The 27477-nt window shown below is 45.3% G+C and overlaps 1 protein-coding gene across 3 annotated transcripts in view; it reads right to left on the bottom strand.

Moving 5' to 3' along the window:
• Med23 (mediator complex subunit 23) overlaps positions 1 to 10653 on the bottom strand; it is a 47518-nt gene extending 36865 nt beyond the window's left edge. The window contains exons 1-9 of one of the 3 annotated variants that reach the window (XM_004845993.4): positions 10457 to 10653; positions 10163 to 10194; positions 9934 to 10021; positions 7025 to 7149; positions 5354 to 5465; positions 3541 to 3639; positions 2255 to 2356; positions 1701 to 1770; positions 119 to 231 (exon numbers count right to left, since the gene is read on the bottom strand). In XM_004845993.4, the coding sequence (XP_004846050.1) occupies positions 119 to 231; positions 1701 to 1770; positions 2255 to 2356; positions 3541 to 3639; positions 5354 to 5465; positions 7025 to 7149; positions 9934 to 10021; positions 10163 to 10194; positions 10457 to 10504 (789 nt within the window). In that variant the 5' untranslated portion in view covers positions 10505 to 10653. Of the gene's footprint in view, positions 1 to 118; positions 232 to 1700; positions 1771 to 2254; positions 2357 to 3540; positions 3640 to 5353; positions 5466 to 6508; positions 6549 to 7024; positions 7150 to 9933; positions 10022 to 10162; positions 10195 to 10456 lie in introns of those variants that run through there. The other 2 variants (XM_004845994.4, XM_087190111.1) reach the window with 2 other exon arrangements.
• Between the last annotated feature and the right edge of the window lie 16824 nt (positions 10654 to 27477).

Genomic DNA, 27477 nt, shown 5'->3' with positions numbered 1-27477 from the left:
CACGATCGACCGCCTTTTTTACACCTTCACTTCAGCAGACCACGAAGGCACAGTGTGTCACACTTCCCACACTCTAGTTCCACATGAACCAGAAGTTCCACTCCCCCTGGTAACATACCTTGTCGTACGGCAAAAGGCCTTTCAAAGGAAAACGAAGAGTTGCAGGATCTAATTTCCAAGAATTACAAATGGCACCCGAGTTATTTACAACTGGCAGCAGACTGCAGCGACCTGTGCATATTGCAAAAATGTGTCTAAGTAAAAGTGAACACAGCAATGGCAACCCCTCCATTCACTCCACAAATACTTAACAACTATATGCTGAACTAGGCACTGGTTTAAAAGTGCTTTCAAAGTGTTCTAACGAGACTGAAGCATGGGAATTTTCTTTGATTTTATTTCATCCTGATGGCTGAAGATCAATTTGTTCAGGGCTTCCACACTCAAAAAGGTTGCATTCTGTCTGCAGGTCCATGGCCGAGACCTGCAAACTATAATGCACTGGCCAGTCTAGCTGCATCTGCCTCTGTGAAGTTTCACTGGGGCCCAGTTGCTCTTGCAGTATAATAAAATGGCAGAGCTGAGTAGGTGCAGCAGACTGCGAGGGCCACAGAGCTTAGCGTTCTGACAAGGTGGCCACGTGCAGACATTGGAACTCTAGGCCGGGGCCGCTGTGACCAGCTCTGTGCAGGATGTCCTGGCGGCCTTGGCTGTAGCACAAGACCATCAGCTCGCACAGCTGACCACCTCGTGAATACCACACTCAGCCGTCCACAGGCACTGCAAGCTCTAGGGTCCTACGCTGAGTCAACATCAGCCTTCGCAAAGCCTGCTTCACCCCCACAGCCCCAGCGATGGCACCAGTACCCATCCTCTTGGTTTCCAAAGCTGGAGGCCGCACGGACACCTGTCCAGGGCCTGCTCCGTTTTACAGCTCCAGGGTCTGGAATCGCGCAGCTTCCTAGGAAGTGCTCGATACTTGGTTTGAGGGTAAGTAACGGGTTTTATTCCCAGACACTTCTGAGGCCACCAAGATTTCTAGAAATATTTCAACAGTATACTTGGACATTGCAAAGAGTGCCAAATCACATGGCTATTTTTATAAGATCAGAGAATCAAATGAAATACAAGAAAATGGAAAACTAAGCACAATGCAAAGCAAAGATGTGAATCAGAATGAGCTGAAGGGACGGGATATTCTCACATCCTTGGCCAGGTCTGCTGAGGTTTCCAGTTGCCCAGAGACTTTAAATGTCTTCCTAGTCATCAGGTAACGCATGTCCTAGCGTCCTAGAAAGGTTCTGTCTAAAACCTAGACGTGTTCCACAGTTCCACACAGATGTTTCCACCTCCCTACACTCAGCTCACAAAGCTCCTAAAAACAAGCCTCAGAATAAACTCCTGCAGCGTTACCTAATGACAAGCCACCAAGACATGCATAAAAGATCATCCTTTCGCTCTGTTCAACAGTCAGAGCTGGGTGAGGTGGCACACGCCTGTTATCTCAGTACCCTGGGAGGCTGAGGCAGGAAGATCACAAACTCAGCTCTAGCTGGGCAACTTAGCCAGATGCTGTCTCAAAATAAAAAATAAGGAAAGGGCTAGGGATGTGGCTTAGCGCAAAGGTGCTGTGTTCAAAGATCAACCAAAGAAAAAGATCACCAAAACCCAAGCACTATTTATTATAGTTATAACCCTACCACAAATGGAGTTTATCCTTGCTGTGGGTCTGAAGGTATCCACAAAGTCCGACACTAGGTTTCCAAGTAACTAAAAATACGAAAGAAAAAAGAAAAGAGGTAAGTATAAAAATACCCTGAATTGAGGGATCGTCTACGTGCACAGATAATACATGAAAAGATTTAGTATAACGCCTAGCAGACAGTAATTCAGTAACCACAAAGAGATTAGTTCCCTTTTTCTTTCTTCCAGAAAACTCCCTTTCAACTCATCTATCCCTGAATAAAGCCCAGTTACACCACTGAGTCCTCGGCCATCTGAGGAGGCTGTGCAGTAACAGATGGCAGAAACATGTCTCGACTGGCAGGGAGAGAAATGAAACGTATCATGACCAAAAAGTGTATGTTATCTAAAGACAAAAGTAAACATTTTAATATAAGCACAGAAAGCCTTAGAATCAATCAATCCCTAGTCCATAAAAAATAAAATAAAATGAAATAAAATGAGTATCTAAGCAAGATTAATATAAATATTTTTTAAGTTTCTATTAAATTTTTTGAAATATAAAATTTACCCAGTGTGGGAGTTTTCCCTCAGGATACAGTTTCCGGATCTCTGTAACTGCAAAATAGGCTGGCAGTAAGCAGGCGTTTCTTTCTAGGATATACGCAATAACCTAGGAAAAAGCAAAGGACAACACTCGCCCCAGGCCACCTACATCCCCTGAAATGCAAGGGGAAACAACACCGGAATCAATGCTCAAAACTGAAGGGCTGCTTTTCTGGGAAGATGTTGATCAAAGGGCACAACTTCAGCTAATTAGTCAGAAGGGATAAATTCAGAAACCTACTATGTACAGTGGACCCTCAAGTTACGACTGGCCGGACATACAAACAACTTGGTTAATTAGGTTAGTGGGAGACTCATCTGCCGCTTGTTATCTATAGCCTGTACCCAGGCAAACATCCAGATCTCAGCTGTACTGACTTACAACCAATCTGAGTTACAACCAGCCCTCAGAAACTAATCGAGTTCGTAAGTCAAGGGTCCACTGTATTACAATGACTACAGTTAATAATTCCATATTGTATCCCTGAAAATTGCTAAGGGAACAGATTTGAAGGGTTTTCACCACAAAAAAAGTGAGTATGTAAACATATATACACACATATGTTACATAATTTTTCTTGCCAATTAAACAAAAGGAGATTAGCGTACAGGAATTTCTTTAAAGAATGTTAAGCATGTCTAAAAATGAAGGATAATAAATAGAATTGACTGTAGATAGTTAATGTCTTTAAAATGCTTTAAATATTCATTCATTTAAGAGAGCAATAGACCAAAATAATAATTATTGCAACATTAATTATAAAACAGAAATATTTTAAAGTGGTTCATAGGCTGTCTTACAATGTTTCAAAATACTTTAATATTTACATTGTTGTTTACATTATTAAGAACCAGAAATTGAAAATTAAAATTTCATTTTAAAATACAATAAAATTGAGGGCCAGGGATTTAGCTCAGTGGTGCCCCACCTGCCTTGCAAGCGCAAGGTCCTGAGTTTGATCCCCAGCACAAACAAAACAATAAAATTGAAAGATCATCGTTAAGAATATAAATGACTTTTTTGGTAGAAAAAATAAAACACTCCACAAAATATTATATATTTAAGAGCAGAGACCTAAGCAAAACTAGATCTTTGTTTTGTTTTGTTTTTTTCTTTGTTTTGTTTTTTGAGACAGGGTCTCACTATGTAGCCCAGGCTGGCCTCCAACTCATGGCGCCACCATGCCCTGACTAAACCTACAGACCTTTTGAGGCTGTGGGAATGGATCTGAATGAAGCACATCTAGATACCTCTCTTGCTGCTAGAAGCTGCTGTACGACAGCAGAGCTCACTGTATTAGGAATCGTCAAGATTTTCTCCAGAATCGCTTTCAAGAGGTCTCGAACACCCTGGTCCAAGAAAAAAAGACACGGGTTGAAACAGAGCGATGCCCCAAGCTCGCCGAAACAGTCGAAGCTTTCAGTATGCACACTCCTTTGAGGCCACACTTTGGAGTTTTCAAGTCAGCTAGCGTTTCAATCCCAACACTCACCCAAGAGAAGAGTCCTGCTCCCGGATGGAACCCTAAATTCACTTCAGGCAATACGAGTAAAGAAAGCCACTTAGAATGAAATTAAACTTTCTACACTCCACCAAACTCTTTTGGCTCTCAAAACATTAGAAGAGTTTCTACTGCTCCGAGGGTCAAAAATCCTACCTTGTGCTATGTGCAGAAACTTATTTGAACGGGACAAGGAAACATGAGAATGTGGGCAGCTACACTAAGCTCTCCGCAGAGGCAGAGGAGGACTGTTCCCACGCAGCCCTCAGTGGGTTCCAACTCCCTTCCTCTTCCATCCAGCACACGCTGTACTCCTTCAAGCAGGTCCCCAGCTTAGCCTGCTCATCATCTCCACCCGTTTATTTCCTGACACACTCAAGAAATTGTATTCAACATGCATTTACTGAGTCTAAACTATGTGATCAAGCTTGTAAAAACAGGGCAGGTACATGGAATACCACTCATTCAGCACCACACAAATAAGTAGAAGGCACAAACTGTGTAGGAGTGAAGAAAAAATAATCAGAAAAAGCTCCTCAGAAGGCTGAGCATGTAGCTCAGCAGCATTGCACCTGCCTGGCAAGCGCAAGGTCTTGAGTTCAATTCCCAATACCAGGGAAAAAAAAGAAAAAAGAAAAAACTCCTCAGAATGAATACGAGTATGAGTTAAATCACGGTTTAAATAAGTATCTGCTAAGTCATTAAGTCACTTCAGACTGGAGAAAATGCAGACATAAGGCATAAGGTCAGGTACTGGCAACTCTGACCAGGGGCCCAACTCGCAGGTGCAGGTTGTTTGGGTCAAGAGCAGAGTGCTGCTGGCAGGGTGGTGCATGCCTGGAATCCCAGCACTCGGGAGGCTGAGGCAGGAGGATCGCTGGGAGGGTCAAGCCAGCCTGGGCCACACTGGATTCAAAGCCAGCCTAGACTACAGGCAAGACCCTGTCTCAAAAAGCAAAATAAAACAAAAAATAAGAGTGGAATGTTAAAGATACAAGTTAAGGACATGAGCCTGCAGGAAAGCAAGGCCTTGGTGAGGCAGGTCTGCACCCCCCGTCAGACACCCCACCTCTCGAGCCTTCACTGAGGGGCCCCTGCCACATGGGGCGTGGGGTGTGCGAGACAAGGAGCGTGCTTTGTGCCTTCCCTCCTTTATTGACCACCTGTACTTTAAGAATATTGGGAGGATGGGCCGGGGATTTAGCTCAGTGGTTATGGCGCCTGCCTTGCAAGTGCAAGTTCCCTAGTTCGATCCCCGATACAAAAAAAAAAAAAAAAAAAGAATATTGGGAGGACAGCAGAGGTTTGGGGACAGTTGAGAAATCTTAACCTCCCTTAGGAAATACACATCAAAAATTAGGGCTGGGGATTTAGCTCAGTGGTGCCGCCACCTGCCTCGAAAGTGCAAGGTCCTGAGTTCAATCCCCTGTACAACAAAAACATAAATTAGACAAATTACACAAATGCTTTCACTCAGTTTCTGTCACCTGAAAATAAGATATTCGCTCTGAAAAGTCAGTCACGTCTGCAAGCAACTACTTTTTGCAAATAGAAAAAAATACCTTGTAATCCACTCCCCCAATTATTTTCCGAACCAGTTTAAATGTTAAGGCCCACAGCTGTGTTCGCTCCCATTCGAGAGTGTCGGAGTTTATCAGGGTCTCACAGACCATCCTGGAAAAGAGGGACACCCATGTCAGTGAGCAGAGAGACTGGCGCATCCTCCGCAGCTGCGCTCATCAGAGCAAGTCCATCTCACAGTTAGCACGCCCGACCACACTTTTAGGGACGTGTTACAGTCTACACTTTTTACCTGCACAAAAGTCAGACATTAAGTAGAACTAAATGATCTTCACTATGTGTTTTGTTTTGTTTTTCTGGTTTTCGGGTTTTTGAGACAGGGTCTTGCTATGTAGTTCAGGCTGGTCTTGAACTCACTAGGCCAGGGTGGCCTCGAGCTAACAGTGATCCTCCTGTCTCAGCCTCCTGAGTGGTGGGATTACAGTTTATTACATATTTTTACTAGAAACTTTTTACTGGGAAGAAAACTACTGAAAAGCTTTCTGGTTAAACATCTATCTGCTGGAGGCAGAGTGTACTCTTCCAACGTGGCTGCACCAAGCTTTTCAATGCCACATGCTCTTCTGAAATGTGACGCTGACTCTTGAAAAGGTAGAAAGAGGGTCCATGTTCCCTCCTCCTGAGATCCAGGCAGCCCTCAGCCTACGGCAAAGGATGCAGGATGACTTCCTGCCGAGGCCCTTCTGCAGGCTGAGAAAGCACAGGCCAAGGGGAGGACACGTGTAGGGACGGCTGACAACCGTGCACAGGTCCCGGATGAAGCAACCGAGGGGGAGCGCGGAAGCCTTGGTCACACTCCAGTCCTCACCTCAGCCGGCTGTAATCACTGGAGTCTGAAAACAGCTGCCTCTTAGGCCCAGTCACTCAGCGAGCCTCACTTTCATCTTCATTCTTCTATCCTTCCACAACAACCAGCTCAGCAGAGTCCCAAAAATGTATTTAAAAAATTGTTTTGGCTTGCTCATCCCATGGGTAAACGTGCCTGGGTGGCAACAGTGTGGGATGCTCCCGAGTGTACTATTTATGCAACTTACAGTCTCTTTGCCATTGTGGCAGTATGTAAACCGCTAATAAACAGAGCTTTTACCCCATTAGAAATGATGCAAAACAGTATAAAGGTTTGTTAATACAGTCACCTATAGGGCCGGGGATTTAGCTCAGTGGTTTCGCCGCCTGCTGCACAAGCAAAAGGACCCGAATTCAATCCCCGGTACCGAAAAAAAAAAAAAAAAATACAGTCACGTATAGAAGTATCTGAGTTTAAATTGTTTCCCAATCTGTTTCTTAAGAAATATTTTCATGAACCAGGGATTTAGCTCAGTGGTTCCACCGCCTGCCTGGCAAGCACAAGGTCTCAAATTCGATCCCCGTTACCAGGAAAAAAAAAAGAAAAAGAAAAAGAAACATTTTCAGCCTGCTGCAGTTAAGTTCAGTAAGGAAAGTTTTCCTGTCTCTGAGGAATAAAGACTGAAGTGATAAAAACAGCCAAAGGTCCCGGAGGTCTGAATTTGGGTGACAACAATGTTCAAAAGCTGGTCAGCAGTGGACACTTGCTTAAGATTCTGCTGGACTGTCTCCCATTAGAAGATTTTACTTTTATTTAATTATATGAATTTTCCCAGGCTCCATTAAAAAAGCACACAAACACATACCTAGGTGGCAGGAGACCAGTCTCAACAGCCATTGCCAAGCAGTCATAAAGAAAAGAAATTCTTTTCGGACTGTGCTGGCCATGGATGAATTTAACAATCCACTGGATGCACTGTTCATGAGACTCCTGGAAAGTTAGAGAACGATTTTATGTTAGGTCTAAAGTTACCTTTCTGTAACTAACACCCAGCAATATAGTTAAGACTACACAACACTTCACTGACAACGGGCGTGGTGGTGCATGTCTACAATCTCGGTACTCGGGAGGCTGAGGCAGGAGGATCACCATGAATTTGAGGCCAGCCTGGACTATATAGTGACTTCAAGGCCAGCCTGAATTACATGGTGAGACTTTGTCTCAAAAAAACAATAAACAGGGCCAGGGATTTAGCTCAGTAGGTGTTGAGCTTGCCTTGCAAGCATAAGGTCCTGAGTTCAATCCCTGGTACTGCAAAATAAATAAATAAGTAAATAATACTTTACTATTAACATAAATGGATGGAAATAATTTCTAAGAAAGCAACATGAAAACAGTTCAGATTCAGTATTTGTTATATTATGCTTAAAACCCTGCAACTGATTTTTTTTCCAGACAGGGTCTCACTGTACTTCAGGTTGCCCTCAAACTTGTGACAATCCTGCTGCCTCAGCCTCCCAAGCGCTGCGATTACAGCCATGTGCCCCCACAGCCGCCTCTAAACAAAGATTTAAGAAATGAATGTACTGCCTCTAGGATCCATGTCAGAGTGAAAATCTTACCACCAGCAGCTCACAGACAAGTCATTCCCCTACATACAGGACAATGTATACAGCAGACTCTCAGAAAGGACAAGCGTCTGACCCAAAACCCTCCCCAGCCAGGGCCGGGTGACTCCTCCTGACGCCCCCTCCTAGGAACGCACCCCCTCGTCCTCCCGCGCAATGAGAGAGTCGGCCGAGCAGTCCATCTCCGACAGCTCCTCCCGAGGAGGCAGCGCCTGTCCTGTGACTGATAAATGCACAGCTAAAGGCTGCGAACTAGTTTTGTAACATCCTGACATCCTGGGAACACAGCCTGTTTCTCTTCAAGGCTGAGATAAGGGGGTGACACGGAAACGCCTGACTTCGCTTCTCATTTCTGTAACTTGCTTCCTTCGCACCAAAGATTACATAAGGGAGCCCTTTTCCTTTGTGCGCTCACTTGGTCTCCTGGACAAGAGTCCAACTGAGTCATGGTGCAACGAATAAAATCCTCCTGTCTCACTCCGGTTCGGTCTCCCCAGTCTCTTAGTTTTCCTGCAGTAGTACGAACGGAAAAGCAAGCGCTTGAAAGACAGCGTAGTCTTTTCCACGGACATTCTTTCTGGTCTCTTTGTTGCTAAGGTTACTGTTTCTTCTCCCGTTTTTACTACGGTGTCTGTGTATCCTCTTTTCTTTTTTTTTATTAATGTTATTGGTACATTTTAGGTATGCAGTATAATGACAATCATCTTTGGAAATTTGTACCTTTATGTAATCTGTCTTGGGTGTGTATCCTCTTTATAGAATGTTCAATCCTTATGGTGGTGTCTTCACTACAGTACTATTGTCATTTTTCATTCAATGATGTGCTTTTATTGAGTAAAAAATGAAATTACTTTTATGAGAAAATTTAACAGTTGTTTGGAAGTGTTTCAAGTAAATCAAAAGGGATGAAATGATTTTTTATTAACTAACATGAGTCAGATTTTTAGTTTAGTTTTTTGTTTGTTTTTTGAGACAGGGTCCTGTTATGTAGTTCAGTTCTTGAATTCACTATGTAGCCCAGGGAGGGCTCTAAGTCATGGTGATCTTACTGCCTCAGCCTGCTGAGTGCTCAGGTTGCAAGCCTGTACTGCCATGCCCAGCACTATGGGAGATTTTTAAAAACATCTCCCACTTTCTGATAAAAACAGCACAGTAGTGGCAAAATACCCAGTCATGTGGTCAGTGGAACAGAAGAGAGGATGCAGCAGCAACTCCGGCCACACTCAGCCACCTGATCTCTGACAAAGCAGCCAGAACTGCGCCCTGGAGGAAAGACAGACTCTCTAGCAAACGGTCCCGAGAAAACTGGCTTTCCACGCACAGAAGACTGAATCTACAACCTTATCTCTATGCACTAAACTAAAATCAAAGTGGATCAAAGATCTAAATATTAAATCAGGAACACTTAGGGCCGGGGAATTTAGATTAATGGTTCCGTCACCTGCCTCACAAGCGCAAGGTCCCGAGTTCAATCCCTGGTACCAAAATAAATAAATAAATAAGAAACTTAATCTGCTGAAAGATGAAACAGGTAAAACTCTTGAAGACATAGGCGTGGGCAAGGACTTTTGGAACAGAACCCCAACGGCACAAGAAATAATACTGAGAATCAACAAATGCGATCATATCAAATTAAAAAGCTTCAACATACCAACATAGCAAAAGAAACAACCAACAGAATGAAGACACAGCCTACAGAATGGGAAAAAATTGTGGTCAGCTATTCCACAAGCAGATGACTAATATCTAGAATATATAAAGAACTCAAAAAAATCAGAGCCCTCCCAAATAAAAGACCAAATGTTAAAACAGACAACTGAAATGAACAGACGTTTCTCAGAAGAAGAAATACAAAGGGCCAATAAGTACGAAATGTTCAACATCTCTGGCTATCAGAGAAATGCAAATTAAAACAACACTGAGATTTCATCTGACTCCAGAAAGAATGGCTACCATCAAGAAAACAAACAATAACAAACACTGGCGAGGATGTGGGGAAAAAAGGAATCCTTCTACTTTGTCGGTGGAAATGTAAACTAGGACAAACATCATAGAAATCAGTACAGGTTTCTCAAAAAAAAAAAAAAGCTAAACTAAAACTAGAGACTCCATTTGACCCAGCTATTACAGGCATGTAAGTGCTCACCTGAGAAAGCCCACTCCAAAACTGTCTGAAGGCGCCCAAACAGCTAATTAGTTTTGTTTTTTCATCTTCAGGTGTATCCATAAACATTCTATCAAAACACAAACCACATTATTTGTTATTTTTAAAAAGCAAGTAATCCAAGTCCCGAGAGTGGATCTCAACCGTCCCTGACAGACCTAATTCACATCGGCTCTCGTAATACACACCAGTGGGCCACGCATGTACTCACCCAGGGAACGCTTCTTCTATAATTTCTGTTTTCTGCAAAAACAAAAACACAAACATGTGAAGGATCCGAGCGAGAACAGCGGGGTGAGAACAGTGAGTCGCCGTGCTCGGCCGCGCAGACACCGACGACCCCGCTGGGCCCGGCACAGGTGCTGCGGGTCTGCAGGCAGCAGGACGAGGATCACCGGGCCGCACACACCTCGCTCGGCGTCCAAACAGAAGCCGGAGCCTGAGCCGGGGTCGTCACCCGCTGTCCCCGCGCCTCCCGCGCCCGACCGTCGGCAGCTGCACTCACCACCACCTCCTCGAAAATGCTCTGGAGCTGCGTCTCCATCTGCACCATCGCCCCACGTCTCCGCGGTGCTGGGACAGGGGCAAGTCGGGCCCAGCCGCGGGAAGAAACCGGCAGAAAGGCGGAGATGCCGCCTTCCCCACACAGCCCGGAAAACAAACACGAGAGCCCGACGGAAGCCGGGAAGGGCTCGTGCGCGCACTTTACGAACCCCCCGGAAACTGGTGTCTCTGCCTGATGGTTCCAGGTGGGGAAGGACTGTCCGCAAACGACCGAAGCGCCCCAAGCAGACCCGCGACGCCAAGACACTCGCGGTCCCAGCGACTGCCGGGCGCCACCTCCCGGCTGGAGCGGGAATTGCTTCCTATTTGGGGTTCACTTGTAACCCAGTGCCCCTCCTGGGGACGCACATTCAGCAGGCTTTCCATGAATTAAATAGGAAAACAATAAGTAAAATGGAACGCATGCATCGTTACCGATTTTTAATTAGAATCATTGACTGGGCATGGTGGCACACGCCTGTAATCTTAGCACTCAGGAGCCTGAGGCAGGAAGATCGCTGCGAGTTCGAGGCCAGCCTGGGCTACATAGAAAGTCCAAGAGCAGCCTGAACTACACAGTGAGACCCTGTCTCAAAAAAAAAAAAAAAAAAAAAAACTCTGATCACCCTGGAAAGTTACTGATGCCCCACTTTGTAGCCCACAAGCCAACAGCCTCTCTATGAGACACATGCTACTCTTATAAGCATTAATTAGTTGTTCTTGATGTTTATATGATGGAACTGTTTAAGGTTTTGCACATTATTAACCCTGCAGTTTCTCATAAGGTTTTTCATTTGCGGAAGCTCTAACACATTCTGTACTGAAGTTTTTCATGATGGTAATGGTTTTTCTCCAGGCCTCCTTTCTCATTTTTTAGATGCTATCCTTGATCAGTAGAAAATGTTAATCCTTTTGTGTCCAGTTAATTATTTTTAAAATGTCATGGCTATTGTTTTACTAGCCTAAGAAATCTTGCACTACCCTAAGGTTATGATGCTATCCTTCAGTGTTTTCTTCTAGAAATTTGAGAGTTTTGGCTTTGAGGTTTATTTAGGTCTACAATCCATTTGGATTAATTTTTTTTGAGACAGGGTCTCGTAATGTAGTTCATCTGGCCTTGAACTCACTATGTAGGCTGGCCTCGAACTTGCAGTGATCCTCCTGCCTCAGCCTCCTGAGTGCTGGGATTACAGGCATGTGTCACCACACCTGGCTTTCATATATATTTTTTCAAGCCAGCCAAAATTGGCTATCCTAAGTCTTTTACATTTCCATATAAATTTTAGAATCAATACTGGGTTTTTTTGGAATTGAGTTTTTCAAATGAATTTTCATTGAATTTCATTGAATTTTCAGTTTATTAACCTGGTAGGTCACTCCACTTATTTAGGTCTTTTTTCAACAACATTTTGTTTTCTGAATACAGGTCTTGCAAGCATGAATAGGTTTGTTAGATTTATTTACATGTATTTTATCCTTTTTCCATGCCATTTCAAATAGTATTTTTAAATTCTATTTTGCAATGTTTTTTGCTGGCATCTAGAAATAGAATTGACTTTTGTATAACCCTAACTGACACCTTGATAAATTCACCTTTCAATGCCCCGTACTTTGTTGTAGATCCCTTAGAATCCCTGTACACGGTCATGATCATCTGCAAAGGAAACAGTTACTTCTTCCTACGTCCACCTGTTTTGTGTTTTGTTTTGTTTTGTTTGTTATTTGAGACAGGGTCCCACTGTGTAGTCCATTCTGGCCTTGAATGCACTCTGTAGCCCCAGGCTGGCCTCAGACTTGCAGAGATTCTCCTGCCTCAGCCTCCTGAGTTCTAGGATTACAGGTGTACACCACCTCATCTGGCCTGAATTTTGTTTCTATCTCATGCTCTCTTATACCACCTTGGACCTTCAGCAGTACAGTGTTGAAGCTGAACAGGACTCACTCGTGCCTTGTGTTTGATCTAAGAGGAAACGGCTTTTCCCATGAAATGCAATGCTTGCTGCAGGCTTTTCATTATGACCGCTCTATCTTCGTGGATGCTGCCACCAGACTGAAAGAGCTGCATCACCAAGAATTTTACTCATAAACACACGTGGGAATGTGCGGAATGCTTTCTCTGCCTCTCTTAAGAGATATAAATGAGTCTGTCCTTCATTCGTGGGGTGAGTTTAATTGCTGGACATTGGCATGCTGAACCACGTTTGCGTTGGTTGGTGTTGGGCTTTTTATTATGCATTGCGTTGTGTTCTTCTTCACACATCATGGTCACTGCCAGCCTCCAACACCTACACGTACCTCTTGGGGAGTGAGCTGTCTTGAGCTCACAGAGAGACTGCCTAGGAGTCCTGGGCTCCTAAGCCTGTACCATGCCAGGGATTTCGACACCGCAGACTCCTGAGCATGCACCGAGCCCCAGAGCTGCTAGGTGCAAGGGTGATGAACTCAGTCCTCTCTGGCCAGAAACTGAGTCTCCTAAGGACTGCAGTGCACACACGACCACCACACAAGAGCTACTGAAACTGAGACGGACTATTCCAATTCGTGCTGGAGCATAGCTTCAAGATTTAGGTATTCTGCCAGGTATGGGGCACACACCTGTGAGCCCAGCACTCGGGAAGCTGAGGCAGGAGGATCACTGGGAGTTTAAGGACTGCCTGGGCTACATAGTGAGACCGTGTCCCAAAAAAGAAGAAAACAAAGATTTAGGTATCCCTACAATGAATGTGATCTTTATGTATATCAAAAGTGTACCAATAAAATTAACTTTAAAAAAAAGATTTAGGTTTAGCCCAGGCGTGGTGGCACACACCTATGATCCCAGCACTCAGGAGGCTGAGACAGGAGGATCGCCAGAGTTGGAGGCCACTGTGAACTACATAGTGAGACCCTGTCTTAAAAAAAAAAAATCCAAACATTTAAAAAGTTTGAATTTCTTTTCTGAAGGCGTTACAAACAAAATAAAGATTTTCTCTCTCCATTTGATCTCTATGATAGTCTTCCTATACAACTGAATCTCTGGTGAGAGGTCCAGTCATTTTAGAGAGTGAGCAAATCATAAAAGTAAAGTCTGGCATGAAGCCACACACCTGTAATCTCAGCTACTTGGGAGGCTGAGGCAGGAGGATGGCAGATTCAAAGAAGCCTGGGCCACCTAGCCAAATCTTGTCTTAAATTTTTGAAAGGGGGCTGGGGTGCAGTGCGGTGATGGGGCGCTGGTCTAGCATGTTCGAGGCTCTGGGTTTGAAGCCAGAACAGCCCTCCAAAAAATGCCCCTCCTCAGCTTCTCTTCCACTCCCTACCATGTGAGCCGCCTCCCCCAGCCCCAAAAGTAATGGTGCCAAGTACAAAGGGCCAAACCCTCTGAAACCAGAAGCTGAAATAAACTTTTCCTCACCTAGGCGTGGTGGTGCACGCCTGTAATCCCAGCACTCAGGAGGCTGAGGCAGGAGGATCACTGTGAGTTTGAGGCCAGCCTGGGCTACACAGGGAGACCCTGTCTTTAAAAAAAAAAAAACGCAAACATGGAAACCAGGCAAAGCCACTTGCTCTGTTCATTCCCCTGAGGAGTCAGGAGGCTGTGAGCCAGGAGAAAACCAGAGGAAGGGGAGGTTTCCATACCAGAAGTGAGGACCCCAGGGGCTTCCAGAGTAGGAATAGGCTGGGGGTTTTTCCAGGACTTTCCAGGCCTGCGACATGCTGGATTTAGCAACGAGATCTTATAGTCAGCACACAGTAAAGTAAGAAATCTGGGTTGCTTTAAGCCACTAAATATGTGGTAACTTGGGACAATAATCACAGAAAATTGATATTAAGGCCTAAAATTAATAATGCCTTAGTACCAAGTACCTTGGTTGCCTGGGGGAATAGATTATTGGACTTGTCTGACCATTTATTTTAAGGTAACACTTTTTTGAGTAGAGGCCGTTTCTTGGGACAGGGTCTCACTGTGTAGCCCAGGCTGGCCTCGAACTCAGAATGACCCTCCTGCCTCAGCCTCCAGAGTGCTGGGATCACAGGTGTGTGCCACCACGCTGGCTGGCACTGCTCCTCGGGTTCCCGGCTGGACCTGCAGGTCCTTCCCCTGGGCCAGGTCTGAGTCACAGCTCAGACATCACTAAGCTCTTCCTCCTGGCTGGCGTTGACTGGTGCCAACCTGTCCTGGCCCGAGGAGCCGGAAGTCCGCTTCCGGCTCAGAGCTCGGGCAGCCGCCTCGGTGACCTCCGGAATCCCTTTCCTTGGAGGAAATCGTGTCCTCTTGTCTCTTCGGGTCGCGGCAGTACCTCGTACCGTGCAGTACCTCGTACCGTGCAGTACCTCGCACACTACATTGTAGTCGGTTGAAAAGAGTCTGTTTCTCGGGCTGGGCGTGGTGGTCCCACCACCAGGGAGGCTGAAGCAGGAGGATCACCTTGACACAGAAGACCGTCTCACTCCCCTCATTAGAACACCCAAAGCACGAGCCTTCCCCCTGGGGAGGCGCTGTGGCGAGGCGCTGCCCGGCCTGGGGACTGAGGTGCTCTGAGTGAAACTCCACGCGGGCCCCACCTCGAACCAGGAGGGACCCCTGTCCCTGTCGGGGACAGCGGCAGCGAGGGCGTCGCTGACTGCGCTGGTGATATCGCCATCGGAGCCACCGCCCCCCAGGTGGATCCCCCGCAGCTGAAGCTGCCTGAGCCGAGCGGCCGGGGACAGACCCGCCTCAGTGCTCAGGACGGCCGCCGAACTGGTCAGACGGGAGGTTGCCCCCCGTTCCGGTTATTAGTGGAACCAACTCTCGGGGCAGGGAAAACCCGTCATCCACGCAGGCGGGCTGGGAAGAGTTGGGGTCACTGCGGGCCGAGCTAGAGTCAGGTCTCACCCGGCAGAGGACCCGGAGACGTCCCAGCCCCTGGTGGAACTGTGTCCTGGGCCTGAGGCACCAGGGGGCGACACCGGGTCAGCTAGAAGAGCTCAGAACGGGACCTCAGCCGCAGGGCTCAGAGCGTTGGAGCAGCTGTTCTGCCAACCCTGCCAAACGGGAAGGTGCAGCGACTTTGAAGCTCGGTGTCGGGACCAGCAGGAGAGGGGCAGGGGTCTCAGCCGAACCCCAGCCCTCGGCATCTGGTGCGCTGTCTCTCAGGAGGCGGTCTCTTGTGTGGCAGGCCTTGCTCTGCACCGCGCCCTTTGCGGGGAAGTTTCCCACTCAGGACCCGGGGTCCCGGGCAAAATTCAGAGCTTTTCCTAATTGGGCTCGGGTGAACCCGGCACGTGGAAATCTAACACGGATCGTCTTGACCTGATCCCCGGTGACTCAGGAGGCCAGAGGCAGGCAGGGGTGTGGAAGCGCAGCCAACGAGCACGACATCCGCGACACAGGCTCCAATCACCATCTGCACTTCGGTGACCAGATTAAATGCGCCAGAGAGCAAAGACCATGGGGCGTGAAGAGGCTTTGCCAACTGATCTGGCTTCCCCCTTCCTGACAACTCCAGCTGTGAGGTCTTGAATCTCGAGCACTGCACGTTGAACCACAGCAAACTGTCAAGAAGAAAAGACAAGAAGAGACCATAAAAACCCGGAAAATGTTTAGGAATAAAATTATTTCAGAATTTTGAAATGCGCAGGAGAGGAGTTCTACAATTTTGTTTTATTTTACTTTTTTGAGACAGGATCTCACCACGTAGCCCAGGCTGGCCTGGAACCCACACGGCCCCCCTGCCTCAGTCCGGAGTCCTGGGCTCGAAGGCAGGCCTTCGCCACCGCCCCTGCCTGGCTACGGGAATTTTAACACCTGGGCACATTTCTGCTTTGAGGCGCAGTAGGAAAGTGGTCCGGGACCCACGAGAACCGCGGAGATGTTGATTGTGTAGTGGGAAACTGTCGCCCTACAGCAGCAGCCAGCAGACCAAGTTCCTGTCCTCAGCCTGATTGCGGATCCGCCTCGGTGCTCATCCACAGGGGATTTTCCACCTTTCACTTTAAAGGCGTTTTTCACGCACTCGGGCACCGCCCACTATCTCATGCATGCGCAGTCTCGGGCCCTGCCTTGTCTGGAAGTAACCCATCAGCTCTGTCTCGTGAGCTATCCACGTCCCTCCCAGTTCGCCTCCAGAACTTGGGTCCTGCATTCCGCACTAGGGCAGTGGCCGTGCCCCTGTGCGTGCCCAGCGTCCTGGGCCTGGCTTGTCTTGCTGACCAAGGCCCGGCAGCCAGTCCTCACCCAGCCCCATCCTGGATCCAATCACCGAGGAGCCACGTCCGTCCTGCCCATGCCAGAGCCCAGCGGCTTGGCCTGCTTTGTGCATGGTCCACTGCCTCTCCCAGACAGCACCCTGCCTTTTCTTCATCTCTGGGCTTCCTGATCACCCTATAGCCCAGGCTGGCCTCCAACTCACAGCTAAGCAATCCTCCTGCCTCAGCCTCCTGAGTGCTAAGATCACAGGCATGCACCACCGCTCCAGGCTAGGAACAAGTTTCTAAACCTTGAGAGACTCAAAAGCAGTTGGTGTCTAGGGCTGAGGGAAAATGCCAGAGCAGGAAAGCTGACGAGATGTTTGCTAGTGGTGACATGGCTACTCTGTCACCCTGGTCTTTCCCCAGGCCAACTCCTGAGGTTGCTCCCTCAGGACCTAGCAGATGGAGATGCATCTCCATGATAGGCTAGGATACAAGTTTAGTAACTTAGAAACCATCTGAGGTCGCTTTAAAAGTACAAATTTAGCTGGGCCTGCTGGTGTATACATGTAATCCCAGCACTCAGGAGGCTGAGGCAGGAGAATCACCATGAGGTCAAGACCATTTTGAACTACATAGTGAGAGTCTGTCTCAAAAACAACAAAAATTAACCATCACAGAGGGGATGATAAAAGTAAGTGCCCTAGGAACCAGAGTTAGGCAGAGTAGAAAGGGTGTCCTCAGTACAAATAGGAGATCAGAACCCAAAAATCCACAAAAATTGAAGGCATAGAACAGGTGATTATACAAAAACCAAGTGTCTAGGGATACCAGAATTTTGAGGCCATTCTTCTTTTTCTCCTCCCCCAACCCCTGCCCCCAAGGGTCGAACTCAGGACTTTTGGCTTATGAGGCAGGCGTAGCGCAACTGAGCTAAATCCCCGGCCCTGAGGCCATTCTCGATATCAGCCTAACCTTTGTTTTATAAAATCCCTATGCTAGGACAGCAATAGGGCTATCTGACATGGTTTCTCACTTCTGAGCTGCACTGGCCAGGGGGACCTTATGGAGGTGACCAAGCTGCTCAGATGACTTCATCTGGAAAATGTTCGAGTCTGCTTGGCAGGGGCTGGGGCTTGCCTAAGGCACTGGGACCATATTCGGCCTTTAAAGCTCAGCAGTTAGACTCACAGGGACAACAAAGCTGCAGGAGGTGGTGCCCACCTGTGATGCCAGCACTGGGCTGAGGACATCCAGCCCAGCCTTAGAATTTAGTGGCCTGGCCAGACATGATCTCCAAATTAAAACAAACAAACAAACCTGGATGTAGAGCTCCATCTCAGTACTGAAAAAAATTTTAAAATCCTGGGCTGACAATCTCTATGGAGTTTTCTAATTCTAAAATAGTTTTCATGGTCAGAGTGGTGAACAGTAGAAAAAGAGCCTTTCCAAGATTTGGTGTCCAGATGCTGGAATATAGCAACGTGAGGAAGAGAAGAGGAAGGAAGTGGGTCCCTGGGAACCAGCAAGGATCTGAAGTGAGAACTGAAGTCCTTGGGGAGAACAAAGAGACTTTAACAAAGAAGGAGGTAGCAGGTGGCACTTTCTCCCTGAGCCCTGACTCACTGCATGGGATGGGTGGCTTGAACACGAAGACACATGGTGACTACTAGCGACTCCAGGGGCCTCCACAGAGAAATGCAACAGTGGAACAGAGCAGTGGGCAAAGTACACTGCAGTGGCTGGTGAGTTATTCGGGTTTAAACATCCCCCAGGAGAGGGTAACTGGCCATTAGCCATCTTGGAGAAGGGCCAACTGAGCTGAGAACTCAGAGCAGCTGCAGGTTCTTAGTGTCAAAGAGAGGTGGAACTGAGTTCAAGTCATCAGGAGGTCAAGGGGCTGACTTAAAGCTGGCAGGAGGCACATGGAATGTTGTAGCTGAACAAATCAGATTCCAGCCTCACAGCCAGAAACCAGCCTGAACTTCAGTGGAACTAAAGATGCAGGCTTGCTTGGATTATCCACTACCCCACCATAAATCTACAACTGGCTTACTGGGATTAATCAACTCACATCTGGGCTCTCTCTGCCCACTCTGTCTACCAGTAAAAGCAGTGACACACCCTGAAGTGGACATTTTTTTCTTTTTTCTTTTTGTTTTCTCTTGATGTTTGTTCTTGTTTATATGAATGTGAACATTGTTGCTAATTTGGTGTTGTTCTGTTCTGTTCTTGCTTTTATTTGTTCATTTTCTCTTTCCCTCCTGTCTTCACCAGTTTCCCAAAGTTTTCATTATCTTCCTTTGTCCTCCAGCCTTACTTTGAATCTCTTCCTCTTCTTCCATATCACTCTTTCAAACCTCTTTTAAATTTTCTCCTCTGAGGGTAAAATCACCATACTGAGGACATATTTACTATACACAATTTTTTGGTTTGATTTAGATTTTGTTATATAACCAAAAAATCTAGTTCATATGGTTAAAGGTGGCAAATTGTCATTTTCTAGGCTATATTTGATAATATTGTTATTGCTGATTGTACTACTTTAGCCAAAGTGACATAATTGTTCTAATCAGTTTTTCTTGGTATGCCAAGAATGAGTTTGCCTAAGGGTTATAAAAAATACTATAATCCAGTGCCAAAGAAATAGGGGCTAGGCCAAATAGGCAGCAACTTCTCATCCCCAATAAATTGAAGAGATAGGATCTTGCAACAGACTCAAAACCCAAAAGCTAGCTACACCTGGAAGAAAAGTACTTATATCCTAAGGGTTCTAAAGACTAGGAATAAAGCCACTTGCCATAAATAATTTACAAGCATCAACCCAGAAACTTTGCCATAAACAATTTACAAGCATCAACCCAGAAACTTTAAAAAAAATAGAAAATTAGAAGACACTTAATCAAGATACACTTCCACCTCATCAAAGGCAAACCTTGGGGGCAATGAGGTGGAACAACTGGAAAGCCACCCACCTGGACTCTCTGAAGTGGTAACAGTGGAAGTAACAAAGAAGATGAAAGAGGTGCTAGAAAAAAATCAAATCAGAAATAACTCAGATAACTACAGAGATGGTGACCTTAATAAAAGACATGGTTAGTGACTCTAGAGTAGATACAGATAAAAAATAGAAGCAATGGTGGAAACTATGAACACTCAACATAGGAAAGAAATGGAATCCATGAAATAGATATCCAGGAGATTAAACATTCATTGAAAGTATATGCAGGAGAATGAAACTATATGAAGAGAGAATAGGAGATATAGAAGACAGAATTGCAGTTAGTGATCATGAAAAGAAACATTTCTTAAATAGCAGGGGACCATGAAAAATCAATCCAACAGCTGCTAGATGATGCAAAGATGAATAGCATAAGATTGATCAGAGTCAATGAAAAATCAAGAGATAGTGCAAATGACATAAAAAAACCTGTTCACAGAAGTAATGGCAGAAAACTTCCCAAGCAGGAAAAAAGAATTAGACATATAGATAAGTGAGGTACATAGAATTCCAATTTTAAAAAATCTACACCAAGACATATAATAGTCAAGATTCCGGAAATTCAACACAAGGACGAATATTAAAAGTTGTTAGAGAAAACAAACAAATCACCTATAAAGGAAAGCCCATCAGAATCACAGCAGACTTCTCAACACAAAACTTCAAGTTAAGGAGAGCATGGAGTGAAATATTTCCAGCACTAAAAGAAAACAACCTCCAACCCAGACTGATGTACCTCACAAAACTATGTTTCATAATTGATGGAGAAATAAGATATCTCCATGAAAAAGAACACCTGAACAAATTCATGACCACCAAACCAGCTCTACAAAATATTTGAAGAACATTCTGGAAAGAGATAACAAGAACTATAACTCCATGAACCACAACAGAATGAATCCACTAGGCAAAGTAAGCACTTAAGCAAAGGGGGGGGGGCAATAACAGGCAAATAATATGACAAGACTAAAGCAATACATATCAGTTATAATCATCAATGTTAATGGTCATAATTCACCAATCAAAAGAATCAGACTGAATCAAGAAGCAACATCCAACAATATGCTGCATACAAGAAACACATTTAATTAACAAAGAAATTCATACATTGAAAGTCAAAACATGGAACATGTGATAGGAAACTGGAAAAAAGCAGGGGTAGCTATTCTATTTGCAATTAAAGTGGCTTTCAAGCCAACACTGATTAAGAGACAAGGTCACTGCATCCTTGTATAGGGAACAATCCAAGAGGAAGAGATGACAGTCTTAAATATATATGCACCAAATACCAGCGCACCCAACTATACCAACAAATATTAATGGACATGAAAAATCAAGTAAGCATTAATACAATTCTATAGAGGACCTCAATACCCCACTTTCAGAAACAGACAGGTCAACTAGACAAAAATGTCAACAAAGAAATATTGGAACTGAACCAAACTTTTGAACAAATGGACTTAGTAGATGTCTATACAGTGTTCCAACCCAAAACATCAGCACACACATTCTTCTCAGCTGAACATGGGACATTCTCCAAAATAGACCACAAACATGCTCATAGAACATGCTTAAGTAAATGCAAAGGAATTGAAATTATCCCATACACATTATCAGACCATAGTGCAATGAAATTGGAAATCAATGGCAAAAGATATCACAAGAACTTCATAAACACATGGAAATTAAATAACATCCTCCTGAACAACCAATGGTTCACAGATGAAATTAAAGAAGAAATTAGAGGGCCGGGGATTTAGCTCAGTGGTTTCGCTGCCTGCTGCGCAAGCTCAAGGACCTGAGTTCGATCCCCGGTACCAAAAAAAAAAAAAAAAAGAAGAAGAAGAAATTAGACAGTTTCTGTAATTAAATGATAATGTCAATACAACATACCAGAACTTATGAGATGCAAAGAAAGCAGTCCTATGAGGGAAATTTATAGCAGTGAATTGCCATATCAGAAAAACAGTGAGCTCAAATAAACAACCTAATGTTAAACCTCAAGCTTCTAGAAAAACAAGAGCAAGTCAAGTGCATCTTGTACAAGGGAGGAAATGATAACGATCAGAGCATAAATTAATGCAACAGAGACCAAAAAAAAATACAAAGAATTGATGAATCAAAGAGTTAGTTCTTTGAAAGATTAAATAAAATTGGCAAACCCTTAGCCAAACTTATCAAAAAAATAGAAAGACTCAAATCCATGGGGAACAACACCTTTCAAAATAGCATCCCCAAACATGAAATATCCCAGAATCAATGTAACGAAGGAAGTAAAGGACCCTTACATTGAAACTTACAGTACTCTGAAAAAGGAGATGAAAGAGGATTATCAGAAAATGGAAAAATACCCCTGTTCTTGGGTAGGAAGAACCTACATTGTGAAAATTTCAAAATTCCAAAATTGTTATACAGATATAATGCAATCCCAATCAAAATACCATTAGCATGCCTTGCAGGACTAAAGAAAACATTTCTAAAATTCATTTGCAACCAGAAGAGACCTAGAATAATAGCAAAAGCAATTCTGGGCAACAAAGGCAAGCAGGCTTTCTTTTGTTTGTTTTTGTTTTTTCAGGTACCAGGAATTGAACCCAGGACTTTGTACTTTCGAGGCACATACAGCACCACTGAGCTACATCCACGGCCCAAGAAGAGTTTGGATAGGACGCCCTAGATTTGAGGTTAGCCGGAGGCCATTCTTCCAGGAACCCTGGAGCTCTGTCCACCGCCTACTCTGTACTCAGTACCCTTTTAATAAATGCAAAACCTTGCTCCCCCTTTTCTCCTCTTCACCAATTCTTAGTTCAGGACAACAAGAACTCGGGAAGATTCTGTAAGATTCTCCAGCACTCAAGAGCCTCATAACAGTGGGGCTGAGGCAGGAGGATCGCCATGAGTTGAGGCCAGCCCAGGCTACATGGTGAGATCCTATCTCAAAAAACAAAAACAAAAAAGAAAAAAGAGAAATATAAGAAGAGTTTAGATGTGATTTTCAGAAATAGTCTTCTTTTAAATTTTTATTTTTATTAGTATTATAGACAGCTAAGTTCGGTAGAAATATTATAGGCTGTCAAACAATTTTAGGCCCTCAAAGAAGTGAGTGCAGAAGATGAGAACATGTCACAACTGTGAGTGGAGGCACATTCTGTGAAGGCCAGGCCTCAAAACAAAGATAAAATGCCTCCACCTACTTCCTCAGGGATAAGTCATAAGGACTGGTATTCCCCATAACCATCAGTCACCTGAGGAGGGACCAAGACCTTAACCTATGCCTTCCAGGAAAGATCTTTGCTCTTTCCGGTGCACACTTGCTACGTGACCTGCTTCCCCATTGGATCAAAATTACCTAGGTGACTATATTTATGATCTTATTGGTTGACCATAGTTTTGTCCCACTTTATGCCCACCTCCTGATTTTGTACACATCTTGCGATTTTGCTCTATAAACTTCTTTGAGAAGTGGGCTTTTGTGCAATCCACTTTCCAGGTCCCTTTCTGTCTCTCTTAGACAGAAGCTGTCTTTCCCTCAAAAAATATTTCTTACTCTGAACGTGTTGTTCCTAGAATTCATTCTTGGATTTTAGAGAACACAAACTCGGTATATCGGATATCTAACAGGTTGGGAGTTAAAATATTTCCCTGAATCATTTGGAGGTCCCCATATCATCTCTAGACCATTAGTACATGTTCCTATCAGAAATTCATTGCTGTTGTTGAAACAGGGTCTCTATGTAGTTCTGATACAGGGGGTATGATCTATGGACCTCCAAATAATGTAAGGGAAATAATACAACTCTCAACCTGCTAGATGTCAGACACACCGAGTCTGTGTTCTCTAAAATCAAAAAATGAATTCTAGAAGTGAAGCAGGAAACAGTGAGGACCCCACCACAAATAACTTTTTTTTTTTTTGGTACTGGGGATCCAACTCGGGTCCTTGCGCTTGCGCAGCAGGCAGCAAAACCACTGAGCTAAATCCCCGGCCCTACAAATAACTCTTTAACACAAAGATAGGAGCAAAAAGCAGCTTTAATGTTGCCGGCAGCTCAGCGAGTGACTCCTGTCAGTCTAGAGAGCCCCCAATCTAACTTTGCGCTTTCTTATATATCTTCTTACATCTACAAGTCTTAATTCCATTGGAGTTTTCTTCCCTGGGAATGTGGCAAGCAGGTTGTACACAAAGCAGAGCAGCAGCAGAGAGGGGGAGAGCAAAGAGTTCTGGCAGGACTTTCTGAGTCCTTTTCACTCCTTTGGTGACAGATTATAGAAGTTGTCATGGCTGCTCAGGTATATTCTGCAAAGAGTATAGTTACCTAGTTAACCCATAGCTGCCTAATAACACAGTTAACCCATAGTTGTGTAAGACCGAGGGCCTTACCAAATGCTCCAAGGAGCTGACTGCAGCAACGAACACCCGGGAAGGAACACACCGGACAAGTTGGAAAATAAAACAGACCTTTATTAGTCTGGCCAGACGGCACTCCCAAAGCAAAGTAGCTTAAAGAGGCATCTAGCTCAGAATCCGAGGCTGTTTTATAGGAGGTTGAGGGGGAGGTTAACATGTAGATTTACGAAAAAAGGAACAAAGCTTAGTGGTCAACTGTCTCGTACTGATGGTCAGCAGACACATTGATGGATTGTTCTACAGGTAGTGGGCCCGGGAACATTCGTTCTCCAGACAAACAAGGGGTTGAGTAATTTTACTTAGGAACTTTGTTTCGTTACAGATTTTATTATCCCAGAACTAACAAGCACATTTTAACCATTAATTTACAAGTACAATAGAGGCTAGGGGAATAACTGATTTTGGAATCATGCAGTCCCACAGTTGCCCAATTCCATATGGAGGGGTGGTCTCCTCTCTCAGGAACAATGGAGGTTAAATTAAGAGTAGAAACAAGAGGCTGGGGATGTGGCTCAACGGCACAGCGCCTGCCTGGCCAAGCACAAGGTCCTGAGTTTGATTCCTGGTACCAAAAAAAAAAAAAGAAAGAGAGGAAAGAATTTATTGAGAGAAAGACAGCTTCTGTCTAAGAGAGAAGAAGGTCTAGAAAGTGGGTTGCCTCAGGACCCCACTTTTCAAGGGTGTTTTATTGAGCAAAGCCAGGAGATGAGGTGGGTTCAAGGTGGGACAAAACTATAGTTGACTAATAAGATTAGAAGTACAAAAAAAAAAGATTAGTAGTGTTGCCGGGTGTGGTGGCGCATGCCTGTGATCCCAACACTACGAGGCTGAGGCAGGAGGATCGCTGTGAGTTTGGGCCTGGGCTCCATGGCAAGATTGTTTTAAAAAAACAAAACAAACAAACAAACAAAAAGTATCATCAATTAGGTAATATCGATCCAATGGGAAACCTCAAAGTAGGACAAAAACTATGGTCAACTAATAAGATTAGGAGTATAGATAGGAGTATTGATTAAAAGGGGATCAAATGGGGAAGCAAATCACGTAGCAGGTGTGCATGGAATGAACAAGGATTTTCTGGGAAGGGAGGGGCTGGGGAGGTCTTGGTCCCTGGGAGATGCCTATTTAGAATATCAATCACTGCTGCTCATCCCTAGGGGAGGGGTGTGTGTGTGTGTGTGTGTGTGTGTGTGTGTGAAGTAGTTCCTCTTTTCCTGGAGACTTGGCCTTCAGTGAATGAGCCTCAGGCAGAAATTATCTTCAGTGCTGAGGGCCGGGCCTTGCCTAACTGCCTTCGAATATTTTCTAACTAGCTTACCTGCCTACCGTTGTTCAGCCTTGAACGCACTAAGTAGCCCAGGCTGACCTTGAACTTTCGATCCTCCTGCCTCAGCCTCCGGAATGCTGGGACCTGAGGCGTGGGCCACTGTAAAACCCAGGGTCTTACCAAATGTTCTGAGGAGCTGACTGCAGTGAAGAACACCCAGGAAGGAACACACCGGACAAGTTGGAAAGTAAAACGGACCTTAGTCTGGCCAGACGGCACTCTCAAAGCAAAGTAGCTTAGAGAGGCGACTAGCCCAGAGTCCGAGGCTCTTTTTATAGGGGGTTGCAGGGGAAGTTAACAGGTGAAATTTACAGAAGAGGAACAAAGGTTAGTGGTCAGCTGACACATACTGATGGTCAGCAGATGTTTGTAGATTGTTCTATAGATAGCGGTGTCTGGAACATCAGTTTCGGAACAAAGAGTTGAGTAATTTACTTTGGGACCTTATGGCTGATACAGATCTTATCTAGTGTCCAGGAACTAGCAAGCATCTTTATCTATTTACTCACATTCAATCACAGTTGGGGCTAGGGGAGTTTTATGATTACAGAGTTATGCAGTCCCACAGCCACCATGCCTGTCTCCTCCGGTCATCTTTTGGCAGCAAACAGCTGTGGCCGGGGACACAAGGAAATAGCAGACATGTTTGTCCTCCTCCTGTACCTGGACCTCTCCCTCCTTTGCCTTTGGGATAAATCTGGACCTTGGCCTCTGGCCCCTTATCTCTGTCTCGCCCCTTATCTCTGTCTCATCTTCTGGGCGGAACCCAGGAGAGGTGGGGTTCGAGCTCTAGGCTCAAGCAAGTTTGGAGCAGCTTCTCGTGTGCAAAGGAAACAAATGCATGGAACTTCTACAGTCCATTCCTCGGTGCGGCCCAGCATGCTGGCTACACAGAGATACACGGTTTCTTGATCCTTTTACCCCCCTCCCTTCCTTCTGGCCCACTCATCCCCAGAAGACTACACAATTTTTAAAGGAAGGTGTATGGGTGCCAGGGCCATGGGTGGCTCGGCTGTGTGCGTTTTAGAAAGCCGCCTCATTGGCAGCCTGTGGGCCATGGCGTCTTTTCTGTTCACTGGGCCTGGTGAGAGCTCGGTGCAGTCTCAGTAAAGAGGACAGAAGTGGCGGCTCTTTCTGTGTGCTCTTGGTCTTGGTTGAGACAGGGTCTCACTATGGAGCCCAGGCTGGCCTCGAACTCCCAGTGATCCTCCAGCCTCAGCCTCCTAAGTGCTGGGATCATAGGCGTGTGCCACTGTTACAGGAAATAATACCGGAGATGAAACATGAAACAGTCTATCTCTCAACCCATTAACTCTACGATACGCCGAGTTCTTCTCTAGAAATCGAAGAATGGGTCCTAGGAACAAGGGAGGTTAAGAGTAGGAAGGTATTGATAGGACAGCTCCTGAGGGGCAGGAGGGGGACCCAAGTGGGTAGCTAAAGACCCCACTTCACAGAGGAGCTTTATAGGGTGAAACCCGAACCCACATGGGTACAATGTGGGCGGCAGCCCTGAGCATCCAACAAGGTTACAAGGACAGTCCCTCAGGGAATGGCAGGCCAACTGGGAAGCGAGTCACTCACGTAGCAAGCGTGGATGGAAAGAACAAGGATTCTCCCAGAAAGTGGTGGGTCCAGAGCTCTCTGGTCACCCAGCAGGATGGCCGATGTCTGTCTACACCTCATTAGGCCCAGTGTTTGTTCTGAGCAAGCATGCAGGTCTGGTCATCGTGTGTTTATCATGGTTTTCAGCCGATGTGTCTCTGGACTGCTGTGGTGGGTTTCACCTTTGTCCTGACCCTCTCGAGGACCTGGCCCTATCTGACTGCCTGTAATATTTCTACCTGGCTCATCTATCTATAATACCACCATGCCCTGCCCGATGCACACTGGCATTAAGTCATCTCTTACCATCATAAACATGTTACCCTCTTGTCAGCACTGAGTATTGGAACCCCGGGGCTATGTACATCAGAAATTAGGGAATTTTATGGGTGAGTGAAAACTGCCTTGAATTGCCAGTTACAAGGTTTGCGCTTTAGCTCTGGTTCTGGCACCTCATAAATATGTGATTTCCGGGGACTAAGTCCCTCA

The sequence above is a fragment of the Heterocephalus glaber genome, unplaced genomic scaffold (genome assembly GCF_053883595.1).
Source record: "Heterocephalus glaber isolate CG9 unplaced genomic scaffold, H.glaber_assembly_v1.0 deba00001550, whole genome shotgun sequence".
NCBI classification, from domain to species: domain Eukaryota; kingdom Metazoa; phylum Chordata; class Mammalia; order Rodentia; family Bathyergidae; genus Heterocephalus; species Heterocephalus glaber.
The sequence above is the reverse complement of the archived record's forward strand: the minus strand, read 5'-3'. Positions and strand labels throughout refer to the sequence as shown.